Here is a 19,316-nt window from a genome sequence, read left to right as displayed (position 1 = left end):
TGTTTTTAGTCTAAAAATTCAATTTCTGTGATTAATTAAAACTCTCAATTGCTTCAGCTCACATTGGCAAGTACCTGGGTGTTACTCTTGCACGCTAAGAATAAAGATTTAGCAGCCTTGACTTAGGTTACATAGTCTCCCACACACAGGTCTAATTCTCAAGATTTTCATCTCCAGACACCAGGAACAGCTTTCTCTGCTAACTGCCCCACTTTGTCTCAACACAACCAGATGAAAAAGCTCCCATAAAAAGCACAGTTCTTAGAACATAGGCCTGAGCTGCACCCAACATGGCACCATCATTTCAGTGGATGGCAAATTCAATGATAAAACGTAGTATCAAAATAGCTGTTGAAAAATCAAACTTGATAAAAATAGAAGTTTTAACTGCTGTTTTAATCAATGTTTGTATCAGGTAACTGTACACCAAATATTAAAGGACTGTTTAGGACTAACGCCCTCATCAGTAGGCTCATCTATCAGCATGACCAGAACAGGAGAAGATCAATGTTCAGCTGGCACTCAAGTACAGCACGGCTTCAAAGCAGAGATCATATCAGCATCAAAGCACAGAGAAAAACAGTGGTTAGAATATAATACACTAATTTTGCAATGTCAGTATCCCTGATGATTCTAACAGAAACAGCAACCTAAATATTGTGAAGTTAATCACTGCTTCTGAACAGAACACAAAATAACTTGCATTTTTAAGAAAAATGAAATGAGTGACTGATGGGAATCGGTTCCCCAAATATTCCCACATATGCTGCAAATTCAGTGGGATCTGCACAAAATATCAGTAAGTTCTATACAATTTTAAAGTGCATTTCATCTGTTTAAGAAAGTAATAAAATATCAGCTGAACACAGTGACTCATAATCAAATCAAACATTCTTGACAGTCATTCACAGCAAAGCACAAAGCAGTGAAAACTTGTCTTTTCCATTTCCAGCTTGGATACATCCTGGTAAGGTACAGGCACTGTGCTGCCTAAACACAAGGCTCTCTACATACCTGACCACTACAAGAAAATAAATAAAATTACACTTGAGAAGCTTGAGGAGTTCTTTGATCTCTTGATCAGAATCAGTATAGCTTTCAGCCTAGCAGGGTCACGTGGCAGTGCACTATCTCACAACAGTTCATTCTGCCTATGAACAAGGAAAAACCATGGATTTATTTTGGTCAATTCAGCATCTTATTCACATGCAGATATTAGAAAACAGTCATTTTGATAAATGAATACCAGTCTTGTGTTTCTTGGAAGACTTACTCAATTTTCCAAATCTGTAATGTTCGGATCGCTCTCACAGCATTCTACTATTTCAGATTTCCATTTCCTACATCTTTTGCAATTCCAACTTATTTACTGTGCACATTATATCCACTTAAAAATCAACTTTATTTATCACCAAGGATTCTTTCACAGATGAAGAATTAAATCATCACCCTCTAAAATAATACTTTATTTCTAATACTAGATAGAGTTAATATTTCAGTTAAAATAGTATTGAAATATTCACTATAGTAACAAGGAAGGGAAAATCTGCATGCCAGCAGTACCTGTAATGAAAATTCTTTCAGTCAATTTTCAGGCATTTGAAGGGCTGGGGGTGACACAACACTGAGTAACACTTCTATGTAACACAGGAAGTCAGTTGCCAGTGAAATGCAAAAGATCCAGTAATATTAAAAGAAAAAAAAGGAGCTACCCCCCCCCCCCCCGAAAGCTTTTTTAGCAACTGTAACAATGCAATTCTTTGCTACCCAAAAATATGCACCAGGACCTATGAAAACATCTAATTTTCTGCACATCATGTTATTAACTGGAACACCACTGCACGTGCAGGGAGAGAGGAACAGCACCAATGGCCTCGGGCAGCTCTCTCCAATCTGCACAAGAACAAGGGCCAAGAGAGACAACTAAAACACTGGAGATTTCAGCCAAAATAACAGATTTATATATCACCAAAATCCAGAGAAGGGGGAAAAGCAATAAGCAAGGACTAATTTCAGTACAGCTGACCACATGAAAGATTTATTGCTGAAGCAAAAGTCTGAAGATGAAGTTGTATGCAGCAGGAATAAAGGCTATAGCACAGGACTGAAGCAAGGCCTTTGTCAGATTAAAGAACAATTTGGGAGGTGACATTCTCAGAAAAAGTACTCCCCTATCAAAGGACAACTTCATTAAAATGAACATACCACAGGGAGAGGACACTTCCTTTAAATCTTTTAAAAGCAAGTAAAAAGTAAACAGTAACGCAGCCAGACAGCCCAGACTGCACACATCTGTAAATGCAAAGGGAGGTCTGGTAGCCATTGAAAATTCCAATATGGTTCAAATTCTGTCTGCAAGGAATTCTGCCTTAAGTGAGAACCTAGTCTGTCTCAAAAAAACAAAAGTATACATAAAAACTGCAAAAAAGCTACCACGTTAAAACATCTCTTAAAATTCTGAAAGTGGTAAGAACAAAATGGGTTGAATATGTGGGCACTTCAGAAACAAAATCTGAGGACTAAAATACCTGAGCAGAAGTTCAAGACCACATCAGCCAAGACCACTGAGCAGGTCTCCAAAAGGAAACAAAGTTCTACTCCTAAGTGTAAAGTTGTATTTGCTCATCATTTTCAAAGATGTATTATTTCTGTCTGGACAGGGCCTATGCTGCACAAAGCTGGCAGCGGTCCTGGGGGATGTGTGTTCACACTTGACTAAAATCTGACAGGTTACCAAAAATGACTTGAACCCAAATGAATGGTCAGCATATGCATGACCAGCACACTGGTAAGATTTGTTATTCTGAGTCAACTGAATAGTTTTGGGAGTTTATTGTGTGTGGTTTTTGTTTAAAAAAGCAGTATCTGGCAAGGCTGGTTTGGCTAAAGCTGGAGCCCTCATCTATCCCACCTGCAGAGCTGTGTGTTTGCAGGTGGGAGCTAGCTACAACCTGCAGCTCTGCTCTGTTGCTGTTCTCCCATGGGCAGCACAGAGAACAGGAATGGCCAAGTAACTGTGTATGGATGTCCATGAAGCCAGAGATTACAGGTGGAAGCATTATTTCCAGAAAATCCAAAAAACAAAGGGAGCTGAGACCACACTTCTGCTATAAGGAAGGCTCAAATTCTTACATGAACAAATTAACTTCTTCAAATCAGAATCTGCTAGAGCAATAACATACCACATCACACACTAATCATTTGCTCACAGCAAAGGGGAAAGAAAGATCCCTGAGGCTGGAAAACTGGTAGTAATCTCTTAGCCAGCATTAAAGAAAACAGTAGTAAGACTTAAGGACGTATTAGCCACATCCAAGAGACTCACATCTCTATTGCTTCTCTAATACAAATTTATGGCTATGTAGGAGTAATGTTTAGCAATTCAAATATTTAATAAATAATTTCTTGACAGACATATTTTGGATTAAACCAATCGGGGCACTCATCTAATAAATATCTGATTTTAGTGCCACCTGTGAGTATGCAGTAATATTTTAAATTTTAACAACCTATAAGGAAAAAAGCATTTACAACAGAAGGACCTCAGGTAGTTGAACTGGACATCGCCTGAAAATCACATTTTTCTATTGCTACAAATGAAGCCAAAGTGACCACTAATTGCTTCAGTTTAAACACTGGGTACTTAAGGATGTACAACTTTCAAAAATGTCATACAGAAAATTCCTAACAAAAATCAGAGATACAGAGGGCTTTGGAAATAATAGGACTTGGATGTGAAGTTTTACATATTTAGCTGAGGGACAGGCTGTAGGGCAGTTCACTGCTGTGTGCAGCTATCCAAGAGAGACACGTTATCATTTGGCTGTGTTTGAACTACACAGGAGTACAATACACAGAGAATAAATAGTTTAAATGACAGAGTTACCAGATCAGATGCTAGCTAGCCTTGAAATTCTTTTCCCCCAGAACACAACCTAAAAGAATCCAAGTGTTCCAAAGATGGGGAAAGAGAACAGTTAACTTGGACACTGCTGTTATTTTCTTAATGAAACACCTCTTGCTTCCAAACTGTGACTCATGAGGAACCTTCCCACTACACATATTGGCAACACAGCCTCTTTATTGCCTGGCACTATCAGCACAGGGAGCAATTCAGGTATGTCTCTGTGAATTACAGGTCACTGCCAAAGTTGAGGCCTCTTTAGCTCGCTAAGTAATGACTTAAATATTCTTTTAATTGCAGTCAGGTAACAGATTTGAGGGAGTGGTTGCTTTTTTGGCTTGTTTTGTGGGTTTGTTGGTTTTTTGGTTGGTTTGGTTTTTTCATGTTAAGTGGAACTGTCTGAACTGTGCCCTGAGCTGGGCCAAGAGGCAAAGCCCAGGAGAGAGTTTGCTCCCTTGCAGCATCTCATCTAGAGAGATGCAGGCAGGTACTGGTAGCACTCCTGGAGCCCACTGCGTGTCCAATTGCCCTCCAAACAGACAGTTTGACTCCCTGTTCCACATGAGTATCTGACAGCAGGAGTTTGGGGAGTGCTGGAACAAGCACCCATAAGGAATCGTGTGAAGGGAGGACTGATTCTGCCTTCTGACTAATCTGCATTTACAAAGATGCCTCAGCTCTATCTCAGTTTGCTACAGCTCCTCACCCTCAAGGTGCAAGGGCATCCTATGCATTAGTGGCAGGTAGAAACATAACCACTAAGAGAGGCAGTTGAACTGAATTATTTTTTGCAGACCCAAAAATAAAACCAATCTGTTATTATGAACCTTTATTAAGTGGCTCACATTTCAGTATAAATCACACTAAAAAGATTCTTAAAAAAGATATTTACACTACAGTGCTGACACATTTAAAATGAAAAAATTGGTATAAATAAGCTCTATGGAAAAGCCTGGAATTGTCAAAAAGAATTCTGGCTCATCTTACAAAAAATATATATGTTAAATGTCAGCTCTACTCTAAAACCTACAACTCAAAATTATTTAAAGACTTCTTTATGTTAAACCTGCAGTGTTTACAGTGCATCTGGCCCTAAGTGCTTTGATACTTCACAGTTATGGACAGGCACTGAGGAATGTTACAAAGCTACATAACTATTTTCTGTAACAGATGCGAAGACAAGTCACAAACTTGCCTCACAATTTATGATCTTTACATTATTACATCATTAAGTTTAAAAAGGAATTTAAAACCATATATACAAATTTAGCACAAAAAATCATCCTCTCTTTGTCCATGCAATTTTGGATATGATGAGCTAGGTTGTCTTGTATCATCTGGATGTACGTGACCTCCAGAGCACAACTTGCCTTGTAAGTCCTTGTTGCCGGTTTCAAATTTAGAATCCATTTCCAACTTTAGTGATGCCAACTCAGCGTGACCCAGCCTAGCCTGAACATTCTGTCCCCCGACGTCATTAGGTGTCACTGTCTTTTCAGCAACATCAACATTCATGGGCTCTTCTTTTACTCGCAGAGATGCAAGAGGTTCATGTTTAACCGGCACAAACTCCTGCTGCAGGTACTTGGTCTGCAGAGCATCTGGAAATTTGGTGTCTTCGGAGGTATCTTTGCTCACGGTACAAACTCTGTCAGTCTGAAGTCCAACAGCCGAAGACTCGGAGTCTGCAGAGGTCCCTGCTTCAACAGTATTTGTGTTTTGAGAGAGTTCTTCCTCTGAATGATAGAGCTTGAGCCGGATGTGCCAAGCCAAACTACACACAGCTGAAACTGTTTTGAACTGGTGCACGACATTCCTCGGGATGAAATAAATGTCATTATCGAATAACTGGATTCTGGCATAGCGAATGCCTTCCCTTCGCAGCTGATTAAGTTTTGCATCATCAACCCACTGGACACACTGTAGGGAAAAGGTGGGGAAAGGTGAAAACTCTGACTTAGTACTCAGAGGACACTGACCATCAGTTCTCAGTGTGCTTACCTGTGAGAGTGGAGGTTCATGCAAATCTAACTGCATTCGCTGAACTACCTCCAAGAAGTCCTCAGCATGAAAACAAATTACATCTTTGGTAATACGAGGCTGCTCAGACCTACAGAAGAGTAAGAAGTGCACAGTCAAAGGCTGAAACTACCATGCTGCAGAAAATAACAAAAAGTCTGCAAGCAAGGATCAAGCAAATTTTTTAACTTAAAAAAACCACAACAACTCTACCATAACCAACAAGAAGAATAAAAAGTTGATCAGAGCAGTTACTTCTAAAACACAACCTCATTAAACTGGTTAAACAAATTAACTACAGTTTCTTTATAAGTGGAAGTAAAGGCAGCAATAAAAGGCCAACAAAACAAACTATTTTCCATTTCTAATTTTAACTGGCCTCTTGGTTGCCTAGATGCTGAAACACAGCTGTCCCAGATACACTGGGCTTACTCTGTCAGCACTCCAACACAGTGCACCCATCAGGCATCTGAGCATGCAGCAATCTGACTGGGAGTGCTGTGGCAGCCACTGCTCAGCATCTCAGCCTCCAACACCTTGCCCAGAGTTAGGGGTAAAAGCAGAACCTACATTAAGCTGCCACAATGCCAGTAATCAGCCAATACTGGCGTCCTCCACAAAACATCCCTTAAAAATACATCCCTATTTATGTTCACTAGAGAGAGCTACACAAACCAAAGTCTGAAGAATAAGGCTTTGTCTCCATATTCAAATTGTTAGGAGAAACATCTCTAGTTCCAAAGCATCTCTCCCAAGGAAATACACACCATTAATACAGCTCCTCTGGAGACATCATCTAGAATCAGCTCACAAAAGGCAAAAGCATCTACAATCCTTATAACTTCCTGATCTAAAGGCCAAACTCTGTTCCTCACTGAAAACATGTTAAAAAAAAAAAGGCTCCACATACTTCTTTTTGAGGGATGATTTTGGAAGGATGTTTTTTATTTAAATGTGATTATATGAAGATTTCATTCATAAAGGATAAAGCTCACCTTGGAGCAGCTTTGCAAGGACAGTTTCTCAGCCAGAAAGAACCTGGTTGGAGATTCTCTCTCTCCCCCTGTGTAGCTCCCCAGGCTGACAGGAATGCAGCAGGGAATGCAGCAGCTCCTCAATGGGCACAGGCTGCACATCCAGGCACTGCCCACGGGGACCAGGGATCAGAACCCACTGCTGCCCTCCTGCCTGTCCCTCCTGCAGGGCTGGGCTGGTGCCTGCCACCCCTCCAGTACATCCCTCATCCTGCCTCCACCTCTCCACCCCTCCAAAAACAGGGTACAAGTCAGACATAGGGGGCCTGGGGAGCAGCTGATGCAGCAGAGCTGAAACATTTCAGACTCCAATAGATGTTCAAGAGCCCTTTTTTAAAAGCAAGATGAGCACCTATTTTTATATAAAGATATCTATGTGTCCTGTTATTACTGTTCTAGGAAGCAAGCAATGATGTACAGTTCATTCAGGCTTTTTAAACATAGGAGACATGTTTATTTTATTTAGGTCATGGCCTCAATAAAGCAAAAAAATAACCAGTCTGAGGCTATTTTCAGGAGAAAAAAAAATACCAGATCGACTACTGAAAGTATGCTAGGGAGACTTTTCAGACCACAGATTTTACTTATTAAAGATTAAAATGTATTTTGATCCATATACTCCTGATTTAAACACTGAAAGCAAAAAGCTTCAGAAACACTTCTAACCAGTGGTGTTAAAACATTAACTACATTCATCTACCTTTTATAATTTTTTTATTTTTAAAATATGAATTTGCATTTGGAGTCCCTCATATTTGTAAATGAAGTTAAGACTCAAAATCAATTGAAAGACTATTTTGCACACTTAGAGAATCCAAACTGATGTGTTCTCCCAGCAGTGTCTATTCTGCTTTATGCATTGTCATTCCTACTCTCAACTCCATGTGTATCTGTCCAAGAGGATGATGGATCACCAGCTCTGTACTGCAATTTTGTCACAGAACACAACATTCCTTTTGCAAACAACTGAGAAAAAATACTATCAAATAATTTTAAATTCTGTATTTGCAGATTTTATCTTTAACACAGCTTTAAGATAATACTTTGCAAAACCTTTAGTTTTTGCAAAATATTATCTTAAAGCTGTGTTAAAGATAAAATCTGCAAATTATTAATGTCCAAAAAGACATTAAATGGAAACAAAAAATAAGATAACTTCAGAAAAATGCATTTAAGCCTCTACTAGAGAACTGCTAGAACTGGTTTTAGCAGTATTTTTTCCCCTTAACCTCATTCTTCAAAAGGATTGGATTCCTTTTGCTGTGACTTTTCAAAACAGATTCAAAATTAGAGGTTTCACCTTTAATATTTCTGGCCTAATGCATAAAGACTGGCAACATATACAAAATTCCTATGATCATACAGAGAAGCACAACTTCAGTCTCTAGAACACAAACCTGAAAGCTGCTTGCTGAAGCACAGGTTTCATTTTGCCAACAACAATGCCAAGAAGTGCCTTTTGCTGTCCCTGTAAAAACCCACCCAGATTTCCCACATAAAAATCTTATCAATTTCCATAATTAAAATTTCACTGGCACTTCATAAGTTCTAAAGCTCACTTGGTATCACCTATGAAAATGACATTAAGCAATCAGCATGATCACACCTGCATTTATCAGGTTATAGTTCAATCCTTAAAATGTTTGCTTGCAATAGTCAGAGTTCTTCTGTAAACTGTAAATACTCAAATTATTGAGTAATTTTACAGAATACCTCAAATCAAGATCCTGTCACCCTCAGAAAAGGACAAATATTTTTTTCTTCTTCAAAATACAATGTTTAGTTTCAATGTCTGTCCCCTAACACCATAACCTGCTTTTTGTTTTTTAACAGTTCTGTTCCTGTCTGTTCTTAAAGACAACATTTATCCCACCTAGCATTAACATTCATCCCTACCAACTAGGAAATAAATCCTATTTACTTTAAATCTACAGCAACTTATAAAGCTTTTTTATGCCCACTCAATCCATTTTTATGGATTTAGTTCAGGCAGCCCAGGAATTGTTTTATTTTCTCCTCACAGAAAGCATTTTTTTACATACATTATCTCATCACTAGAACGTGTACATTTTTACTGCCATAGTGCCTTAATCACACCAGAATATCTTCAGCTTTTCAGATTTGTTCTACTACTCAAAAGATTAAAAAAAGAAACAAAAAAATAAAAACTAGATTTTTCAAAACTTTCATTTGTGTTGTTTCCTTTAAAATAAATCCACCCACAGATTGCAAATTATGGCAAAACTAATACCTGAAATAATTTTAATGTGCTACATTAATCCATGATGCTTCATTTTCATAAGCCCTGATTAGTTCTCATCATGTAAGTACAAGTGACTTTTCAAAATTACACAAAAGTGAAAAGGGAAAGCAGGAATTATAATTTAGGCCAAATCAAGCCTAAAACACAACTTTTATTGTGTTACTTGTGTTGTATATTTTATTCCTCTCCATACATCAGTTACAATTTTTTTATTCTGAATTAAAAGATACGTTCAGTCTTTACACTGAAATGAAATGCTGATATTTCTTTTTTATTCCTCAAACTGAAGGCCTTTCAAGAATGCCATAAAGCTATAGGATGACAATGGGAAGTTCCCAGACACTTAAATTACTGTCAATTCAACTTCTTAATCTCCACAAACATCCAAGTCCAGGGAATGGGGTTTTGTTTGGTTTCTTTACTTCCTCTGCAAGTCCCTCTCTCAAATGTGCAAAGTGTCATTTAAAATACTCAGATCTACACAGTTATCTCAGCTCTTGCCCTGCTACTACTGCTCAGTCTTAATTCACCACAGCACAGCCAGAGCAAGCAGGAAGTTGAAGGCTCCCACTCTCATCAACCTGAAGAGGAAGGAAACTGAAAACCTCAGAGCCCAAGAGACAAATACATTATCATCTGAACAATCCAGCTCTTCCCCAATGACAATTATTCTACTTTCTATGTCAATGAACTCATGCACTGTAACACAAATTCACATCATTTTATCCACAGGGAATTCACTCTTCTCATTTCTAGACAGACACAAAGAGAAGAAGGTATTTACAGTGTTTACATATGCAAAGGTAACCTCCAAAACTAAGGTCATGCTTCATGGTCGGAAGATATTGAAAAACACCTCTTTGATCTGGACTGGGAATCCCAAATGGTCATGGGCTTTTTATTTAGTTAACATGCAAACAGGCTTCAAACGAGGCACATGTCACTTCCTGTATCTCACACAGGAATTCTAAGGACAGACACCAAAAAATATCACCTAGCTTCCAACAGGGTTCTTCCCAGGTGAATTTCCATAAGTAAATCAAGGCTGTAACAACCATGACTTGGGAAGCAGAAGCATAAGAATTCTGCTCATCTCCAGACAACACAAAACTGCCAGAAGGTCTCTCCATGTGCACCTCTGCTGCAGTAGGAGCTCAGTCTCTATGCACACTTGAAGCAAAATGAAGTGTGAGGTGTTTTTACATCTAACAGGACCTCAGTTAACACCAACTCAATTATAGCAATTGAACTGTCACTGCCAGGTGCATTTCTAGTTTCAACCACACAGCAAAGCCACATTCAATTAAAGAGAGCACACAAACATCTAATGCTCAGCCAGCACCTATGAAGTCTTCATTGAATCTTTAATCCTAGATTAACCTATTCCACACTCCCTTCCAATTATAAATGGCAATTCAGGCAAAGATTTTTCAGACACCTAGGTGAAGCCAATCAACACCTACCACTCCCCACAGTGCACAGCCTTCAGCACTCCCACAGCAGCTGTGGTCTGTCGCTCAAAGCCTTGTCCTATGTGATCCGCATGGGCTCGGGTCCGGTCTTCAAAGAGCATTTCACGGGGTTCACTGGTTCGAGGTAGGTACTGCAGGTTTTTGATTTCATTGGTAGTTCTGCACAAGAAAAACAGTAACAGTGATACAGAAATTTCTCTGAATTATCTAATTCCCATCATAGCCAAAAGGACTGCTCATCTACACAAAAAAATAAACTCTTTTCTTTTCCTTATTTTAAATGGATTTTTTTTGTAATTTAGTTTGTGTCCATTTTTTCTATTCATGTCACTGGGCACTATTGAAGTAAGTCCTTTTTACAACTTTGTCAAGTACTTAAACACATTGATATGATCCCACTGAGCATTCTTTTCTCAGTTTTGTCCCTACTCTTTAGCTGGTCCTTATACCCAATGCCACAGCAAAGCTTTAAGACTTCATTTAATGTTGGAGTTGTTACCTTTGAGGTGAGAGAAAAGCCTTTGTCCCCAGAGGTCACAACCATCTACTCACATGTAACAACAGCCTATCAATTGCAGTCCCATGGCAGGTATCAGTAATTGTATGTGTGTACACATTTTCCTTAAGTTTTCACCTTAAATTTCTACTAAAGCTCCAAAAAGGACCAGTACCTTACTTGGCCAGACAGTAAAAATTTAAACAAAAAATTCCAGATTCTTACATAAAAAAACAACAAGAAAGTGGATTTGGAGATGAAGATTTACAGTAATTTATATTAACATATAATATCAAACAGTAAAAGGTTTGGGATAAAATGAATTTGTAAAGAAAACACTGCTAACCAGACATTTACCAAGTAAAATAATTCAACTCACCTCTTCCTTTTGAAAGGTGACTTTGGCATGTCAGCCACAGGGATCATCTGCTCTCCTGGACGTACCCACATAATGGGACCATCATCACTGTCTTTACGACTCTCTAATTTTAAACTAGAAAGTGTTCCCCATGGCAGTGTACACTAATGGGAAATACAAGCCACAATTTTCAAGTGAGTTACTTTAAAAAACTTGTTAAAAGCAGCCTTTATCTCTCATGATGAAAGCATTTATTGGAACACTCAATTATCTAAACAAGTATCACATACTCTCACTTTATTATTCTAACAGCACTACAGAGCATGTTGTCTCCCTTCTCCCAGCCCATTCCCTTCTGTTCTTACTTTTAAGAAGGGTGATTCTTCCAACATATCAAGGAATTCAGGGAAGTAATCCCCCACTTCCTCATCAACTGCTCCAACCAGGCTGATCTGTCTCATTGGGCCAGCTCTATACGTACCATGAGAGTATGTTCTTTTTACCTACAAGTAGAATATGACAACAGAAGTTATACCAAGTCCTCGACTGTGCAAAATCCACATTCAATGAGCACCTGTAAACTCTAGGCTTACGCTTTCTGAGATAAAAAGAAAGACTTATTTTAGTCCTTCAGTCTCCAGTGTATTTAACATTGTTATGAAGTCAATTACTACAAACTCAAAGACAGAAGATCTTACTAAACATCCACAACAAATTGTACTTTAACACCTGAAGGTAAACTGGAGTAACTATTTATTGTCTTTCAAGAAGACAGCATCCCAAACCAGTAACTCTAAAAAGTTCTCAATGCGTGTTAGGCTCAGTAACTAGTCAATAAGGATTCTTACCTAGATTACTCAAGTCTAGCTGAATTTCTACCTTTTCTCTTGCAACAGGGAGAACTCTGAGTTACAAGTAATTTCACTCTAAACATTTCTTCTGCTGCTTATCCTCTCCAGTATTGCCACTTTGTGAGCATATTAACTAGAGCAAATTAGTGAACACAAGGCCCATAAAGAGTTTGTACGAAAAGTGAAACAATGATCATCACTCCCTCATTTTTGCTGTGCTAGCACATCTTGTGCTCCCTTCAGACTTTAACAGCTGTAGCATTCATCTCTCATGAGAAATCTTCTACTGTGAAATTTGAACAGAAACACATATTGTTTTAAGTTTTTTTTCAACAATCTGATCTGTTGTGTTTGATCACCAAAATATTTAGGCATGAGATTGATGAGGAGCATGTCCACTTTAGGCTTCTGATTTCCTATTTAACAGGCTGAAAGATGCTGGCATTATGAGATGAAATAGGAAGAGATCAGAATGGATGAAAGAGCAGATGGATTACTGCACACACCAAGTAAGGCTCCTGTATGACACCTCTAGACATTCTGCATCCAAAGCAAGAAAAGTAAAAAATTGCAAGGAAAACAGTTAATGAAATAGTGCTTAGCTATGGTCCTGACCCAAACAGACCATTAACATTCCTAGCAGTTATGGCAGTGCAGAGGAGAATTAACAGCAGTTCCTGAAAATAGAACATGGAACAACACTGTGCCCTTCTGAGAAACTCAACTAATGTAACCAGATCTTTCCAGAAATGCAGAACCAAACATTGTTCCGATCATCCCAGTCATCTCACTCATCCCAATCATCTGTTTCCTCCCAGCAAACAGATTCATGGCTAAAAGTAGGATTTTACTAAATGTCTTAGCTAATGCTACAGCAACCCATCACAGACACATTGAAATCCTTAGTCATACATTCCTTCAGTTTTTGTTTTTTTTTTTTTTTTGCAGAGACAGTGATTTTGTGATAAAATATCACAAAACATTCATTTCTGCTGAATTAGCACCACCTCAGTCCTCAGCTACATCTTCACTGGCACAAAGCATCAGGAGCTTGCACAACTACAGCAATGAGCAAGGAAGAACCCTAAAACCACTTTCTGAAGCTACAGACACCCACAAATCTGTGACACTTTATTAAAATGCCTAACATGCTAAAGGATGTTTCTTCCACTGACCTAAGTAGCTTAGTATTCCACCACTCCAGTCCAAGATATTGGGATGCAGTTTCCATCTACATCCCTGATTAAAGACAGCCATTTTTCTGCCTTTTCCCATGCTTCTTTATGCTACCAACTACCACTCTCCCAACTAACAAGTGATAAGAGCAGAGAAAGTGGCCTGATGTTGTGTCAAGGGAGGTTTAGATTAGATATTAAAAAATATTTCTTCACCAGAAAAATTCTCAAGCACTAGAATAAGCTCCCCAGGGAAATGTCGAGTCACCATCCTTGGAGGCATTTAAAAGATGCACAGATGTGTAATTTAAGGACATGGTTTAGTGATGGATTTGGAAAGACTGGGTTAACAGAGGGACTCTTAAAAAGGTCTTAAAGGTCTTTTTCATCCTAAATCATTTTATAAAACATATAGAATATGATAAACTGGTTGTGAAACTACTCCAAGTGAAAACTCTAAAAATTCCCCTAAAAATACTAAGTAAAACCTTGGAAAAGCTGTGAAGCTTCCAGCTGGATCAACCCACCCATTTGGCTTATAAACCACTAGGTGCTGGTAAAGAAACCTAAAGTCAGCAAGTATTTAGCTGCAGCATAACACTTGCATTAAGAAGGATCAATTACAAAATTTCTCATTTGTTCCCAAAAAAACTCATGCCACTGAAAGTTAAAAGTGAAAAATGAGCACAACTTTTTCAAGCATTGTTTGTCCAAGCCCTTTCACCCCCAGGTTCCCAACCAAACACCCTCCCCTTGATCACAAGGCAGTCAATTGCTTTTCAAGATCCAGCTTAGGTGAAGAAATACCAACCAGAATGCTTAAATAATGTCAAAGTTACAAATGATGAGTGGTTTATTCCGGCACCATATTCAGAATCACATCATTGCAAATACAGAATTAAATGTCTGATTATGAATTTTGTAGTGGCTTAACCCCAGGCAGCAGATAGTGATCTTACAGCCCCTGCTCACTCCCCTCCCACAGCTGTGAGACATGGGAGAGAACAGGAAAAGCAAGGAAATGTATGGGTCCAGTTAAACAGAGTCTATTCAGTAAGACAAAACTGAAGAAGAAAAACCACCAAGTGGTGTTCTCCACCACTCACCAACTCCCACAAGCAGACTGATACCCAGCAGTCCCAAGCAATAGGCACCTTCCAGTCAACCCATCAGCCCCCTCAAGTGTTTTTGCTGAGCATGATGTTCTACAGCACAGAATATCCTCACAGTCAATTGGGACCAGCTGTCCCAACCATGTCCCCTCCCAGCTTCTTGCCCACCCCAGCCTACTCACCAGGGGGGTCCTGGAAGCCTTGACACAGTGCCAGTGATGCTCAGCAATAGCTAAAACACCAGTGTGTTACCAACAGTTTTAGTCACAAACCCAAAACACAGTCCACAGAGAAAATTAACCCATCCAGACCCAGTACAAGCAGGAAAAAAATCCATGTTGGTGATCAAAGGGGAAGATTTGCTCTCTTTTCCCTTCTTTCCTGAGAACATTAGGTCCTCTGAAGATGGACAGGGAGCAAGCCTAAGGAACTGATCTGAATTTAATCCAGGAATTACCTAAAAAACTTCAATTTTATAAAATAATAAAAAATAAATAAAGACATATGCCATAAACACTAATGCCTGGCCAGAAAGAACAAGAGAGAGTTTGAAAGATGAAGCAGCTGTGGGCAAGTGAAAAGCAACTCCTATCTCATCTCTTCCATGAACTGGGTTGTAGCATCCTAAACTCTAGTCTTAGAGAAGAGGGTCATGCTTGAACTCCATAACCTTAGATTAGGCTAAAAGCTTAGAAAAGCATGCATAAAAAGGTGAGGTCATTCTTAGTGAGGAGCTAATTTTCACTCACTCCCAACTTAGACTGCTACTAAGTAATAGTGTGAAAACAACAAAACCTCCCATTGATGTTTGACCAATGACAAACCTAAAATTAATCCCAATAAAGACAACAACCAAATAAATATAATCTATGGGATATTAGATAACAGCAACATTTTCCCTTCCTTTTACTGTCAGTATCCTTTGGCTGGTTTGTTCACAGGAAGAGAAATAGATTGCTCTATGCATTTCTAAACTCACAAAAACAATATTGATGTACAAAAACCAGTACTTATCAAATTCTATATTAAATTATGCACTGACTGCTAACAGAGCACTACACATATTAGGTATTTTACATATATACATATATATATACACCCTCTATAAAACAATCTTCCCAGATGCAATTTCACAGCTTACAGTGTGACTAGGTTTTTAGAATTTTACAGACTTGCTCAAAACTGGAACAATTTAAATCCATAATAAAAGGACAAATCAAGGACATGCTGCTCTTCCAGCATGAGGTCAGGAATGAATACACACAAATCATCAAATACATGCAGTATAATACCATGGACAGGTAAAAGAGATAGAAACATAAAATAATAAATATGACATCCTAACTTCTTTCTTCTCATGTAGCTTACATTTGAAGTATGTCACCTAAAACACACAAAAGGAGACTGTGTCATTCTCTTGCATCACAGTAATGGAAAATTGTCACAGTAAAACCACCACTGAATCAACAATTAGTAAAACTTGACAATTATCTCTCACGGCCTCAACTGATTTTTTTAATGCAACAGCAAATGTTTTGACAGAAATGTCTTGGTGTCTGACAAGAATCAGAAGGCTAAATGAAAAACAAACACATACACATATATATATATAAATACCAAAAATACATTTAAGCAATATCATCCTACAAATGGAAACATTTTAGGCACTACATGTTAAAGATTTTGTGTTTGAATAAGTCACAAAGAGGAGGGAACAATCCAGAGAAACCATGCATTTCAAGAGAGGAATTTAAAAAATGTAAACTGGGGCACATAACAACTGAATTCCTATTTTTAATATAATAGGGTGTGGGTTGTTGTGGGGTTTTTTTTTTCCTTATTTGAAACTTTATCATTTTCCTGCTAGAATTTTAAGGTTTAAATTTATTTCAATTTTTCACCTTTAAAACCAAAAAAGTCTGGGGAAAAAGTATTCAGAGGAAAAAAATAACCAACAAAATTATCCACTAACTGAACTCAATTTCAAGAAACCCATGAAGTCCCACTAAAGACCAACAGCAAAACCCTAAACCATTACAACACCTAAGAATATGCAAGGACATTGAGGGTTTTGCTACAGAAGTGCACAAGCAATGCACTTACACACTGGTATCTCAGACCAAAAAACATCTCATTTCAGAGTGTGCTCATCCCAAATGCTGCAGCCATGAAGAGGCCATTGCCATTCCTGCTAACCTGGTACATTTCAATGAAGTGCCCAAGCAGTTTTCTGTTCCTTGCCAACTTCATTCAAATCCTTAAACGCTTCCTTACACTTCCAGTTTCAAACTAACACTCATCAAAATTGCTCTGATTTTTCAAATACTCAATCTGTTTGGCTGCTTTTCACTATTTAACCACATGTACTTCATACTCCTCCCCTCACCTTTTTTCCCTTTTTTAGGTCAGGGTTTTGGTATCAGAATGGGATGTCTGGGCAGTTCTGGCATTACTCAATTGTCATTAAAAACCTAAATTCAAGAAATAGTTTTTTCCAATTGGAAGTTTCTGGAAATGCAATCTCAATATTTGATCAGCTTAAAAGAAATACGCAAATTCTATTGAAAACAAAGTTCTACTGAAAACTACAGAAACACTACTGAAAAGACAGAGTTCCAATATAAAAGAATTCTCTCTAGAACACAGGAAAATAGTATATGGAAATAAATAATGCACAAATCTTTAATGATAAGGAAATGAAGCACTAAATTATTTGAGATTTTCTTTTAAAAATATTTTCATCAATTCCCCTCAAATACTAAAGGAACTAATGACTTCAAGCAGGATTTCACAAATTATTAAAGAGCTAAACAGCAAAAAACTCTCTGCAAAAGAAATGTTAAAGAGCTATACAAGGAGGACAGCAAGGAGAAGATAATATTAAAAGAAGATAAAAGAGAAGGGGAATGACAAGCTCTGTGTGCAGAACCTGAAAAAGTGAGGACAACCCCTCACAAAGTCACACCACAAACATGAACTATCATTACTATCACAGGTCTTCCTCTAAAATACTTATTCATTAACATTTGACTATTCAGTGTGCATCACAGCTAGTATGGCAACATGAATTTATTCCAAACTGAGAACAAAATCAACAAAAATTGTTTCTCTGAAGATGCAATTGCCTGCTGTTATGGAATGGGGCTGATTGTGTAGACCCAGTCATCCTTGAGCTACCTTTGACACATTTAAACAATGTAATTTGCCAACTCAGTAATAAAACCAATCCCTCAAGAGTTTTAAGAAGTTCTGCTGGATTAATGAACCAAACTGAACTCACCAGTTCAAGAAGCACCACATCTTGGCACTAGAACATGAAACTGGGAGGAAAGAAGGAATGAGGACATTTTCTTTTGGCAGGAAATCTTTAGATTGGCTCTGGCCATTTGTCTAATTGCACACTGCACAGTGAGAGTAACCTTTCTAAAGTAAACAGGCTGAATGATGTGCATCCTCTCATACCTACAGCACAAAGGCAGTAAGATAAAACAAGACAAAGCTTTAATAAATCAATGAGAACTGCAAACTGTGTGGTGCAGCTGACAGGAGGAAGGAAGTGATGCCATCCAGAGGCTGGAAAGATGGGCCTGCATGTGGGCTGGGACAATTCCAAGCACAAATGCAGCATGGAGAATCAACTGAGAGTAGCCCTGGGCAGAAAGACTGAGAGGTGCTGCTGGATGAGGCCGAACATGACCCAGCAATGTGCACTTGCAGCCCAGAAAAGCAAACGTACCATGGGCTGCCACCCCAGCAGTGTGGGCAGCAGGGCAAGGGAGGGCATCCTGCCCCTCTGTTCTGCTGAGACCCCACCTGCAGGGCTGCAGCCAGCCTGAGGTCCCAAAACAGGAAGAGCATCGACCTGTTGGAGCAAGTCCAGAGGAAGGCCATGAAGATGATGAGAGGGCTGAAGCACCTCTCCTATGAAGACAGGCTCTTAACAGACAGATTGGAGTTGTTCAGCCTGGGGTAGAGGCTCCAGGAAGATCTTAGAGCAACCTTCAAATACCTAAAGGGGACTGCAAGAGAACTGGAGAGGGACAGTGTACAAGGGCGTGTAGTGACAGAAAAAGGTGGAATGGCTTCAAATTGGAAGAGGGCAAGTTTAGCTATTACAAAGAATTTCTTTGCTGAGGCACTGAACAGGTTGCCCAGCAAAGCCATGGATGGCCCATCCCTGGAAGTGTTCAAGGCCAGGCTGGATAGAGCTCTGAGCAACTGGTCTAGTGGAAGGTGTCCTGTCCCTGCTCATGGCAGGTGGCTGGAACTAGACAGTCCTTGGGGTCCCTCCCAAAACAAACCACTCCATGATTCTAATTCAAAACCACAAAACAAGTTCTTCAAATCTGGAAGACAGTAACACACCATCTTAAAGAAATAGGTGTCAATAGAAGACAGAGGAGCTAAAGACTATTTAGCCTAATACCAATTTACAGAAAAAAAACCACTTAGCTGGATACAACTATCAACTACCTAGAAAATAAGATAGTAAGAACTAATAAACACAGTCACATAAAAAATTGAAAACAATCAAGTCAAACTAACCTTTGTTACTATGACTGGATAGGCTTGTTCAGAGGACCAGTAGACAACATTATATTCTATAAAATTGCTGTATTCTCAATTCTAAAA

General features: G+C 38.7%; 1 protein-coding gene across 1 annotated transcript in view; it reads right to left on the bottom strand.

Moving 5' to 3' along the window:
• Nucleotides 1-377: 377 nt before the first annotated feature.
• RSBN1L (round spermatid basic protein 1 like) overlaps nucleotides 378-19,316 on the bottom strand; it is a 45,845-nt gene continuing 26,906 nt past the window's right edge. Inside the window, exons 4-8 of the mRNA XM_059847423.1 lie at nucleotides 11,912-12,049; nucleotides 11,568-11,710; nucleotides 10,684-10,851; nucleotides 5,906-6,014; nucleotides 378-5,824 (exon numbers count right to left, since the gene is read on the bottom strand). Of these exons, the coding sequence (XP_059703406.1) occupies nucleotides 5,171-5,824; nucleotides 5,906-6,014; nucleotides 10,684-10,851; nucleotides 11,568-11,710; nucleotides 11,912-12,049 (1,212 nt within the window). The 3' untranslated portion in view covers nucleotides 378-5,170. The remainder of the gene's footprint in view (nucleotides 5,825-5,905; nucleotides 6,015-10,683; nucleotides 10,852-11,567; nucleotides 11,711-11,911; nucleotides 12,050-19,316) is intronic.

This window comes from Haemorhous mexicanus, chromosome 5 (assembly GCF_027477595.1).
Source record: "Haemorhous mexicanus isolate bHaeMex1 chromosome 5, bHaeMex1.pri, whole genome shotgun sequence".
NCBI lineage: Eukaryota > Metazoa > Chordata > Aves > Passeriformes > Fringillidae > Haemorhous > Haemorhous mexicanus.
Note: the sequence above shows the minus strand (reverse complement) of the source record. Positions and strands in the feature narration are given on the sequence as shown.